General features: G+C 40.2%; 1 protein-coding gene and 1 long non-coding RNA gene across 4 annotated transcripts in view; one reads left to right on the top strand and one right to left on the bottom strand.

Moving 5' to 3' along the window:
* The window catches only part of LOC116456878 (NACHT and WD repeat domain-containing protein 2-like), a 110,383-nt gene that overhangs the window by 74,467 nt on the left and 23,120 nt on the right, over positions 1-12,796 (top strand). The window contains exon 2 of the mRNA XM_032135737.2: positions 6,062-6,150. Within this exon, the coding sequence (XP_031991628.1) occupies positions 6,062-6,150 (89 nt within the window). The remainder of the gene's footprint in view (positions 1-6,061; positions 6,151-12,796) is intronic.
* The window catches only part of LOC131381712 (uncharacterized), a 106,533-nt gene that overhangs the window by 92,313 nt on the left and 1,424 nt on the right, over positions 1-12,796 (bottom strand). For 2 of the 3 annotated variants that reach the window (XR_009210603.1, XR_009210602.1), the window contains exon 2: positions 10,741-10,803. This is a non-coding gene — a long non-coding RNA (uncharacterized LOC131381712). Of the gene's footprint in view, positions 1-2,171; positions 2,302-10,740; positions 10,804-12,796 lie in introns of those variants that run through there. The other variant, XR_009210601.1, reaches the window with a different exon arrangement.

Genomic DNA, 12,796 nt, shown 5'->3' with positions numbered 1-12,796 from the left:
TAGTTTGAAGTCAGGTAATGTGATTCCTCCAACTTTGTTGTTTTTTGCTTAGGATTGCTTTGGCCATTCAGTCCCTTTTCTGGTTCTGTATGAATTTTAGAATAGTTTTTTATAGTTCTGTGACAAATGACATTGGTAGTTTGATAGGAATAGCATTGAATCTGTAGATTGCTTTGGGCAGCATGGTCATTTTAATGATACTGAGTCTTGCAATCCATGAGCATGGGATGTTTTTCCATTTGTTTGTGTCATCTGTGATTTCTTTCAGCAGTGTTCTATAGTTCTCCTTGTAGATATCTTTCATCTGATAGGACCTTCTGAGCATTGAAAGTAGTTTGTGTGAGGGCAAAGCTCAGGAGCAAGTAATGACTGAAAACTCAGACTTTAGAGGATACATGGTGATCAGCAGTAGAAGATAGAACTTAGCTAGAAGATGTGTTTACACTTGCTAAGCATTCTAGCCTTTATCCTCTGGACCACCAGATGCTAGCAAGGTCTTTAATAATCAAATTAGTTTTTGTTTTCATTTTGTCTTGGCGTTTACTGCTGGCAGCTCTGTGAGAGAGGGACAGATAACAGGTCAAGCAAATAGACTTTTTGCTTCTTGGGTTGAGAGAAGATAAGTGTGAAAATAAAGAGTGGCCAAATTTAAAAGTGTTTATGACATAAAATTGACAAGATTTGCTCACATGGATATAAGGAAGAGTGTGGGAGGTTAGATGGGTACAGAGGAATTATCTGAGGGCCATAGAGAGGAGACAGCCTTTTGGGGAGCTGCCAAACAAGAAATTAGCCTTAAAAAACCCCAGAAGTCGAACAGGCTGTCCATATGAATCATTAACTAAGAGGCTAGGAAAAGAGAAAGATTCTGGGCAAGAGCAAATGTACAGAGACCTTGGAAACCATGCTAACAGGACAGTTTTAGCAGAGGATCTATAGTGGATTCTAAGCAGATTTTCTGAGCTGCAAACGACATGGGAAAAATGAGTTTAGGCTGGGTGCGCTGGCTTACGCCTGTAATCCCAGCTCTTTGGGAGGCCAAGGTGGGTGGATCACATGAGGTCAGGAGTTCAAGACCAGCCTGGCCAACATGGTGAAACCCTGTCTCTACTAATAATATAAAAATTAGCCAGGCGTGGTGGCATGCACCTGTAATCCCGGCTACTAGGGAGGCTGAGGCATGAAAATTGCTTGAACCTGGGAGGTGAAGGTTGCAGTGAGCCGAGATCGTGCCACTGCACTTTCAGCCTGGGAAACAGTGAAACTGTGTCTCAAAGGAGAAAGAAAAAAATGACTAAAGTCCATGCCTTTAGTTTGTTGAAGATAGAGCTGTATGAAGCTCCAATCTAGCATGGTCCTTTCAGCACTCTTTTATCTTCAATAAAAAAATTGGAATTAATCTAAACCCTTGCTGAAGTGAAATCAAGATATTGTAAGGATAATGGTATTGATTATTAATTCTCCCCCAACTAATGTACTTCCTGTAGGTGACTCAGACACTGTACAGAGACCTTCATAACTCTGAAATCACAAAGGAATCATTCAGAAAGCAGCTCCTTAAATACCTAATAGTTAGTGCTGCCAAAGTGTTAATGCACCTTTTCAAAGCATTAAGGAACTGGGCAGATACAAATAGATGCAATGACTATGTATAAAACATAAATTAAGGCATACCTCATCTTTGATTTACACAGTTTAAAGAGGGCCTTTTTAAGTGTGAGATTCTGTAAGCTAATATTTCCTGTCCATGACATTCTAATTTTTTAAATTGTGAACCATCCAGATTTGCTGTTGGTATGAATCAAGTTTTTTATTTAATTAAGCCAACTTACCTGTCACTCATCATAATTAATCCATTCCTATCTTAATTACTTTTTCATTTTCAGAGCCAATCATATATTAATACAAATACGGGAAAATCTAAGTCAATTTTTAATATAAATAAGAGCACAGAAAACCCATTGGATATGTGTATATGCTTCCTTCACATATTTAGAAAGGCTCAAAATAACTGAGTTCATATTCTGCCACAAACATAGAAACCAGAGAAACTATATTTCAGCTCATTCATTTACCTCATGACACCAACTATCTAAATACCACCATTTCCCAAGATTTCAGAATCTTGCTTTTATTAAACCCATCAAATGATGAATTATAATGTAGGAGGCCTTTCTGTTTCTGGAGGCAATTGCAGGGAAACCATGCCTGTCAGTTCATTTTTGTCGCTGGTGCATGTGTGGCTTTTTTCATTCACTCATTTATTAATTGAGCAAGACTCCAATCATCAGAGATGCAGCCCTGAGTGAGACAAAAGAAGGTTTCAACTCCCTTTGAGCTTAAATTTTAGTGAGGGAGGCACACAATAAACAAATAAACAATGATGAGTAATCCTCAAGGAATTAAGGTAGTAGAAGGTGACTCAGTGACTTCTGTAGATGGAGTGCTCAGAGAAGGCCTCTCTGAGGAGGTGGCATTAAAGCTGCCAGTTGAATGACAAGAGGTGCCATGAGATGATCACAGAACTAAGCATTCCAGGACGACATCATAGCTAAAGCAAAGGTCTGCAAGTGGGAATATAATCTAGGAATCAAGTGAAAGCCAGTGCTGCTGGAGAGACATAAACAGGAAAGTGGTAAGAGATGAGCTTGGGGAGAGAGAGAACACTCATCATAAGGAGTGTACATTTCATTCAAAGGTCTGTGAAGAGCTGGTAGGGGTTTTAAACAAAGTAGTGATGTGATCTGATTTACATTTTGGAAAAATCAGTCTGGTTGCTCCATGGAGAATGAACCAAAGGGGGCAAGTATGAAAACAGGGAGATGGAATCTGGATGAGAGGTGAGTATGGCTTGCATCCGGTAGCAGAAGGGACAGAAGTAGATTAACTCAGGATTTGTTTAGTGGTAGAATGAGAGAACTTATTGATGTGTTGGCTCTTGGAGGGTATATTATAGAAAGAAAAGAATCCATCAAGGATAATTCCATTTTTTTTTTTATTTCATAAGCTTTAGGACTTTAACGTCACTCAGTCATTTCATCCATTTATTCCATCGGTCATTGCAAAGGTTGATTATTTTCACAGTTGTGTATTTCCTTGGTTAGAGCAAACTATGGTGTATGAGTTTCTGGATTCAAATCTGGGTTTTCTAATTTAGTGGCCGTATGCTCTTGAGCGAGTTTTCTCACCCCTCTGCCCTTTAGTTTCTTTGCCTAAAAAACATGGTAATAATGTTACCTATTTCATAGGGTTGTGGTCAGCAGTGACTAAGGAAATGCAAATAGAAATACTTAGCACACTACTGGACTGCAGGAAGCAGTCACTAAATGTTAGAAATTAGGTGCTATAGCAAAAGAATCTATTAACAAAGTAAACAGACAACCTACAGAATGGAAGAAAATATTCACAAACTATGCCTCCAACAAGGATCTAATATCCAGAATCTATAAGAAACTTAAGTCAAGCAAAAACCAAATAATCCCATTACAAATAGACAAAGACATGAGTAGACACTTCTTAAAAGAAGACATACGAGTGGCCAAAAAACATGAAAAAATGCTCATCATCACTAATCATCAGAGAAATGCAAACCAAAACCACAATGAGATACAATCTCACACCAGTCAGAATGGCTATTACTAAAAAGTTCAAAAACAACAGGCGCTGGCAAGGCTGCAGAGAGTAGAGAATGCTTATACACCATTGGTGGAATTATAAATTAGCTCAGTCACTGTGGAAAAGTTCAGAGATTTCTCAAAGAACTTGAAATAGAGCTACCATTTGACCCAGCAATCCCATTACTAGATGTATACCCAGAGAGAAATAGATCAGTATACCAAAAAGACACATGCACTTGTATGCTCATTGCTGCACTGTTCACAATAGCAAAGACATGGAATCAACCTAGGTGCCCATCAGTGGTGAATTAAATAAAGAAAATGTGGCACATATACACCATGGAATACTACACAGCCAAAAAAAAAATAAAAGAATGCAATGTCCTTTGCAGCAACATGGATGCAGCTAGAGGCCATAGTCCTAAACTAATTAATGCAGGAACAGAAAACCAAATACTGCATGTTCTCACTTGAAAATGGGAGCTAAACATTGAGCACACATGGACATAAACATGAGAACAATAGACACTGTGGACAGCTAGTGGCGAGAGGAAGGGAGAGGGGTGTGAGTTTAAAAACCATCAGGTACTATGCTCACTACCTGAATGCAGTATACCCAGGTAACAAACCTGCACATGTACCCCCTGTGTCTAAAATAAGAGTTGAAATTTTAAAAAATTAGGTACTAAATTTCTCTTATCCTTCTTCCAATTGTGCATTCAAGTCTCAGCACCTAGAAAGGAGTTAACATGTTTTTAAGAAACAATAAATTTCTGTTTCTTATATCATTACATAATTATTTTATGTATGATTTAGATACTATTTTTTTCAGAATTTTTTAACCCTTTTGAATATATTTTTATCTTCTATATCTGGCAGTATTTGTTTCTTTTTAAAGTGGGTTTTTTTTGTTATTTGGGTTTTGAAAATCTAAGGGCTTTTAGAGAAATTTATTGAATATTATCAGCTTTATTGTGAAGTTAGCATTTTCAGCTCTTAAAATGGAGCAAGGGAGGATGGGCATTCTGATCTCAAGATTATAGAAATTATGTGAAAGCTTAATATAACTGCCTCCATCAGTGCCATAACACCGCATGGGCCCCGCTTTAATGTAGAGCTCCTCCGATGGGTGTCCTGCTTTTTCTCTTTGGACTTAGAACTATATTGAATCTAAGGCTGGAATATACCCTATTTGTTTAGATCACAGACAATCTAGAAGACCTTGTATTTCTCTGAATCTTTGATTTCTATGTAAACACTGGTTCCTGTCACTCTGCCAGGCTGCAGCTGCATTTCAGACTTTCATGATTGGTTATTTGCTTCTCAAAATAGGCTTGAGAACAGTAGGAAAATAGAGTAGGTCAACACGGCATATGGTTAAATTTTCATGGACAGATGTGTTTGAGAATAATAAGGAAATTCTTTTAAACTGTTATCTTTGTTATAAATGTGGTATGCAGATGTTTCATAGTTACGGCTGGGATAGAGGTACTTTTAGCAAATGGTACTTTTCATAAGATTACACATTAACCTAATTTTTGAAAACTATATTCATGTTTCACTGAAGGTAGCTGGGCAAGGAACAGCCTGTTTGCTCTTAGAATCTCACAGTGCCATCATTGATGCAGAATTGTTCAGCACAGGTGACTTTGGAATCCCTTTCTGTGCAAAACATTTGACATTAAATGCATATATGTTTTGTGATTCTTCGAGCTTCAGGTTCTGTGTTTCTTCTTGTATTTTCTTAATGACAGGAGATAATAAAATATTTTTTATTTCAGAAGGTTTACATGGTATGACATATGTAAAAAGTTTCTATCTCTGATCTAATGTCCCTAAGCCAGGGGTGGGGAGACGTTACTTTATTAAACCACTGGCCAATTGAATCTACAGTGGGTGGGATCTGCTATGATAGGTTTTCATGCTTGTTTCCATACTGTGCCAAATTTTGTAAAATGTCACAATATATCTGAATACTTTAGATAGCAATGGTGTAGTCTGGGATGTTTTTAGAAGTCAATAATTAAATTTATCAACGTGTGTATGTGTGTGTGTGTTTTAAAACTTTTATTTTGTGGAGCTAAAACCCTGATAACCCAGTGTCCTTCTGCCTCTTCCAAAGACATTGCGGTCGTAACTATTTAAGAGCTCAATGTGAAGGTCTGTGTGGGCATCAAGAATCAACTGTGAATTCTCAGCCCTGCCAGCATACACAGAACCAACCAGTGGTCCGTCCTATGGGCTGCTCGTGAGTGCGTGATGAATGGATCTCTGTGGAATTAGGGGGCAGGTCTATACCAACAGCCAAATATCCTGTTATTTCACAATCCAGCACCTCAACTTGATTATATTACTGTTAGTATTTATTTTTAGGTTTTAATTTTTTTGCCAGAAACATATGTGTGGACATACTCACTTCCTGTGTGTTTGTCTTTCTACTACAGATACGGGAGCAGAAAGACAGGCACTAAGAGAAAATGTGTATCCTAAACTGAGAGAATTCTGCAGAGAAAACTATGGATTGGAATTTCAGGTAATTCTAGTGTTAATTTCATTCACAATTATGTCCAGTTAAATAACTAGTGTTTGCTTCTTGTCACAACTTGAGTGTTGTAAAAGACAAGTTTTAGGCCCTGGAAAAATTTCTTTCTTCGAGCATGGGTAAAAATAAACACTGACAAATGGAAATAAAGTATTTCATCATTTTTGATGTTTAGTTATTTTATGCTGTGCTTCTTGGACCCTTCCTGGTGTGGGCTCATCTTTTTCTTTGAACCATATTTATTTGCTTTTTTGACAGTCTCCACTATTATCGAAGAGATGAAGGTTGCTGAGCACCTGAGTTTAAGCTATGGTTTCCAGAAATATTTTGCACTTAAAAATGCGGACCAACTTTTTTCAGACTTATTTCCTTTCATCAGCCTGCCCTGGCCTTGCCTTCTATCTTGCCTTTAACTTTTTATTCATATTGTAGAACATCGTTTTTCCTATTCATTTCGGAGCTACGTCATTTACTCCCTCCAAAAAATTATATCAGCCTTTCAAGAGACAGTGATGGCACACATCATTGCTAAAGTTCATGAACACCCTAACGTTTTAATGCACCGCTGATTTTGCCATCTAACGGTAAAGTGCTTGAAAACATTGGATGTATTTTGGGCATCCAAATGTTGGAAAAAATAAATGGCTCCTGCAACAGATAACATTATTTAGTCAGAATTTTTCAGCCTCATTTATGATGGAAATCGTAACTCTCCAGTGCGATCTAAACTACACATATACATTGTCAAGTGATGAATATGTAATAGAGGTTTGTGGTGCAGAAGTGCAAAATGCACCATTGTTAGTGGAAGAACATTTCACCCTTTGTTTGTTTCCTCCCAGATAAATACTTTATCTTGATATACTCCTGATGCCTTCTAATATGATGTATAAAGTAACAGTCTCGAAATGGCTTCAATCTCAATGCATAATGTCAGTTGCCACCAGGCCATGATGTCACACACATTGAATCTTCACTCATAAGTCACCATTTACTTGATAAATTGTGAACCTAAATTAAATTTCTTGTCATGAATTCAGCACTACCTTCTCTGAGGAATCTGGTTTTACTGATAACAGGGTCCCAGTTGTTATATAATTTCCAATCTGTCAAGAATCCCAAAGACTTAGACACTCCTTGGGGACTCAGTTACCAGAGAGGAAGAAATGTGTCCAAGCATATAATCCCATCTTTAAGTTTGTTTTTGCATCATTTTTGTCAACGGAGGAAGTCGGTGAGCTACAGAACAGCTTCTGTAAACCATGGTATTGACTAGGATTAGCTGAGGGAGAAAGAGAAAAAAAGTATACTTTCTGAACTAGAGGTAGGCACAGAAGATAGATACAGGCAAAGGAAAGCTGTACTAGGTGAGGCCCATAGAATAAATTGACAGGATTATTCTAGGCAGGTGCACTGAATCAGCTAAGGAGATGTTGGACCACAGAGCACACCGCAGTGGGCAGCGAAGACGTAAAATTGAGCCCCAGCTCTCTACAGGTACTGGGAGTGACTGAACCTGCCCATCCTTCAGTTCAGTGTCTAAAATAGGAATGGCAACAGCTTACATGTCTGAGGTTGTGTTTAGAATAAAACTAATATGCAAGGTTACATTTGCTTCCAAGCTCTAGGCTTAGCAGGAGTTCACATCCATAATATCTGAATCTTCTAAGAATATACCTTTTAAGTGTAGTCTTTTATAGTAGGTTAATTATATCACTCCCTAAGGATATATTTTTCAGAGAGGCAGTTCTCTTCTCTCAACTCAACAAAAAATATGATGCTAGAAGCTTCATGAAGAGCCAGTTTACCCCTGATTCCATCTTTGGTTGTGCACTGAACCCAGAACATGTGGTTTCCTAGAGTTACTCAAACATACCAATCTACTTCATGCTTGCTTGCCTTTGCTCATGCCATTCTCTTCAACTACAATGCTTTTCAGTCTGGTTCTTCCCCTGCTTCACCTCCTGGATTCTACTCATTCTTTAAGACTCTTCCTATCTAACCTCATGTTGTGTCCCCTTGCTCACTGGCCCACAGCCCTGTGGGCCTCTTTTGGATCCCTGAACACCTTAAGCCCATTCATACTTGAGAATTTTACTCTGGCTGTTCTGTCTTGCAGAATACTCATTCCCTTTATCTTCACACAGGTGCTTTCTTATTGTCCCTCAGGTCTCCACTGAAATGTCACCCCTAGAGATGCTTTTCTTTTTTTTATTATTATTATACTTTAAGTTCTGGTATACGTGTGCGGAATATGCAGGTTTGTTACATAGGTATACACGTACCATGGTGGTTTGCTGCACCCATCAACCCGACATCTACATTAGGTATTTCTCCTAATGCTATCACTCCCCTAGCCCCCCACCCCCAGCAGGCCCCAGTGTGTGATGTTCCCCTCCCTGTGTCCGTGTGTTCTCATTGTTCAACTCCCGCTTATGAGTGAGAACATATGGTGTTTGGTTTTCTGTTCCTGTGTTAGTTTGCTGAGAATGATGGTTTCCAGCTTCATTCATGTCCCTGCAAAGGACATGAACTCCTCCTTTTTATGGCTGCATAGTATTCCATGGTGTATATGTGCCATGTTTTCTTTATCCAGTCTGTCATTGATGGACATTTGGGTTGGTTCCAAGTCTTTGCTATTGTGAATAGTGCTGCAATAGACATACATGTGCATGTGTCTTTATGGCTGAAAATTCCAGAAACCAGAAAGCCTCTTCTCCTCTAGAGATGCTGTTCTTGTGACCCAACCTAAAGTAACCACCTCTCTTTGGCATCATACTGTTTTAGTTCTTTGCATAGCATGTGCCAGTATCAGATATTTTTTCTTGTTTGTTTATGTATTGGCCTGCTTATTGCCTTTCTCCCACTAGATTATAAGTTCCATAAAAACAGAGGCTTGTCTGTTTTTACGGAATTTCAAGACAACTGCATTCCTGGTCCTATAGTCCCTGGCACATTGGAAAATTCTATGAGAATTTGTTGAATGAATGGTTACGTGAAAAAAAAAATGAATGAATGAAGACCCAGCCCAGATATAACTTGTGAAAGAAAGCCTTCTCTGATCCCTCCCACACCTCCCAAGATAGGCCATGTACCCTCCTCTTTGCTTCTCTGAAATTCAATGCATAACTCCTGATAATCCATCCAGTTCATTCAAGAAGTATTTGTTGAGTGCTGACCACATGGCAACCAACATTATAAGTGCTGGGAATAAAGGAGCAAACCAACCAGACCCTCTTCTGAGGAGCTTCTAACATTGTTAGGAGAGGCAGACAATGTAGATTCCAGGGATAATAAATGCATTTTATTGAATAAATGCTTCTATTTTAAAAATCACAGAAAGTAGGGTTAGGGCATGCCAGGTAGTCAGAGAAAGACTTGGTGATAAGGCAGTATTTGAGCAGAGATCTGCAGAAAGTGATGGAGCAAGTCATGCGGATGTCTAGAATTGTGGGGAGGAATCCAGGCATAGGAAACAAGGAAAAGGGTCTGAGGTGGAAGTGTATTTAGAATATTCTAGGAACAATCACACTATTACACTCCAGTCTGGACAAGAGAGTGAGATCCTGTCTCAAAAAAAAAAAAAAAAAATGGAACAGTAAAGAAGCCAAATGTGAGTGAAGGAAGTAATTACAGATGGCATCAAAGTAAGATTATGTGAGACCTCATGGGCCAAGATTAAGGACTTAGAATTTTATTGAGTTGGAAGGGAAAGAGTGAGGTGATATGACTTACCATTAAGAGGTTTGCTCAGGTCTATGAGTGGAATACAATGCAAAGGAATGGTCAAAGCAGGAAAATAGTGCAAACAGGAAGAACTAAAGTAAGCAGTGTAGATAATGAAACATCGTCTGGTTAAGTAAACATTTCATCACCTGCCTATAAGTGCCAAATGTTCTCAGGCCTAGAGTTGTCTTATTCAACTTATCCCAATGGCCAGTCAAATAGCTGCACATAGTAATCCATTTAGTTCAATCTTTATTCAATTAAATTAATAGAATATGAATAGAATAGAAATTAATAGAATATCAATTAAATTAATATGCATTTTAAGCAAGTCCATATACCTTTTCTCTATGTGCCTGTTTGGCAGGCTATTTTGTAGTGTTTTCCTTTTTTTTTCTTTTCATTTAAACTAAGATATTTGATGAAAATACACTAGACTCCGATTATGTAAACTTTGATTAATTCTGTATGTGATGTATACATATATAGGTTGATCACTCAGGGATGGAAACAGTTCAGTGGAAAGAACATCAAGCCCACTTAGCAAAGAACACCCAGGGCATCAGGAAAAGATATGGATTTGCAGGTATTTATTAAGGGCCTCCAGCTACAGAGAAGAGGATAGAAAATAAGAACAAGGAGAATGAATTGGAAAAAAGTAAAGACAGCCTGGGGAGAAAGCAGGTGGTGCAAAACCCAATAAATAAAGAGATAAATAAATAAACTCAGAGATGCCATCCACTCTTGCTTTTGGAACTCTTCTCCATCCCCTCTGCCGAAGTCCTGATCTAACCCTCACTGCTTCAAAAATGGGATGAACAAAAAGCATCCTAACTGGTTTATTTTCCTCCTTACCCCTAGTAGATTGCAAGTCCTTGAGGAAGAGACTGGTTCTTGTTTGTTTTTAAGTTCCCGGGCCTGGAACAGAGTTTGGCATTTAGTGGGGTTTTAGTAAAAGTGTGTTCAGCAGAACTGCCTTACACCACCACCCTACTTGAGTATTTCTATACAATACCACCAGAGTCATCCTATGTAAATGTCAAATTGTGTCAACGAAGGGACGTGGAACAAGATGACCAAATAGAAGCTTCCACTGATTGTCCTCCCGAAGGAACACCAAACTAAACAATTATCTACACAAAATAGCATAAGAACCAAAAATCAGGTTGAGTGATCCCAGTACCTGGTTTTAACTTCATATCACTGGAAGAGGCACTGAAGAGGGTAGGAAAGACTGTCTTGAATTTCCAGTGCCATCCCTCCCCTAACCCCCAGCAGCAGCCACATGGTGCGGAGAAAGAATCTATGTGCTTGGTGAAGGCAGAGTACAGTGATTGTGGGAGTTTGCATTAGAATTTACTGCCCCTGTCACAGCAGAAAGCAACATTGGGCAGAAATCAGCCAGTGCCCACTGAGGCCCATTTAGACCAGGCCTAGTCAGAGGAGAATCGCCCCTTTCAGTGATCAGAGACTGAGTTTCGGCAAGCCATGCCACCGTGGGCTAAAGTGTTCTTGGGTTCTGAATGAACTTGAAAGGCAGTCTAGGCCACAAGGACTCCAACTCCTGGCAAGTCCTGGTGCCGGGCTGGGCTTGGAACCAGTGGACTTGGGGTGCATGCGAACTAGCAAGATACCAGCTGAGATGGCCAAGAGAGTGCTTGCACTACCCCTCCCCCAACCCCAGGGAGTGCAGCTCGCGGCTCTAAGAGAGACACTCCTTCCTTCCACTTGAGTAATGGAAAGGAAAGAGTAGAGAGGACTTTGGCAACTTGGACACCAGCTCAGCCACAGTAGGATAATGCACGGGGCAGGGTCCTGAGTCCCCCATTCCAGGCCCTAGCTCCCAGATGACATTTTTATACACACCTCAGGCTAGAAGGTAACTTGCTGCCTTGGGAAAAAAAAAAAAAAAAAAAGGACCCAGTCCTGGCAGGACTCATCACTTGCTGACTAAAGAGCCATGATCTCCCCAGATGAGTTCAGTAAGGCACCAAGGACCAATCCTGGGCTCTGAATAATCAGCAGTAATACCCAGGCATTACTCACCATGGGCCTTGGGTGACATTCAGAGACGTGCTGGTTATTAATGGGCATGACCCAGCACATTCCCAGCTGTGGTGGCTATAGGGGGAGATTCCTGCTTTAGAACAGGAGAGGGAAGAATAAAGGGAAATTTATCTGGCAGTTTAGGTACCAGCTCTGCCACAGTAGGGTAGAGCACCAAGCGGGCTCTTGGGGTTCCCTGTTGCAGGCCTTGGCTTTCAGATGGTATTTCTGGACCTGCCCTGGAATAGCAGGGAGCCCATTGCCCTGAAGGGAGAGTCCCAGACCTGGCAGCATTCACTACAAGCTGACCAAGGAGCCCTTGGACCTCAAGTAAATGTTGGCAGTAGCCAGGAAGTACTTGCTGTGAGCTTGGGGTAGTGGTGGCCATGGGAAAAGATTCCTCTGCTCGTGGAAAAGGGAGGGAAGAGTGGGAAGGACTTTGTCATGTGGCTTAGGGATCAGCTCAGCCACAGTAGAATAGAAGATCAGGTAGATTTCTGAGGTTTCCAACTTCAGGCCCCGGCTCATGAAGGGCATCTCTGAACCTGCCAGGGCTGAGGACAACTTGCTGCCCTAAAGGGAAGGACACAAACCTGGCTGGCATCACCACCTGCTGACTGTAAAGCCTTAGGTCCTTGAGTGAACGTAGGCAGTAGCTAGGCAGTGGTTATCAAGGGCCTTGTGGGACTCACTGCTGTGATGGCTTCATGTCTAACCTAGCGTAGTCCCAGTGGTGGTGGTTATAAGGATGCTTGTGTCACCCCTCCCTCAGCTCCAGGAAGCTCAGCCCAGAGAGAGGGACTCAGAGAGTAAGGGAAGATAACAAGAGTCTCTGCCTGGTAATCCAGAGAATTCTTCTAGATCT

Source organism: Hylobates moloch, unplaced genomic scaffold, assembly GCF_009828535.3.
Source record: "Hylobates moloch isolate HMO894 unplaced genomic scaffold, HMol_V3 SCAFFOLD_17, whole genome shotgun sequence".
Classification (NCBI taxonomy): domain Eukaryota; kingdom Metazoa; phylum Chordata; class Mammalia; order Primates; family Hylobatidae; genus Hylobates; species Hylobates moloch.
Note: the sequence above shows the minus strand (reverse complement) of the source record. Positions and strands in the feature narration are given on the sequence as shown.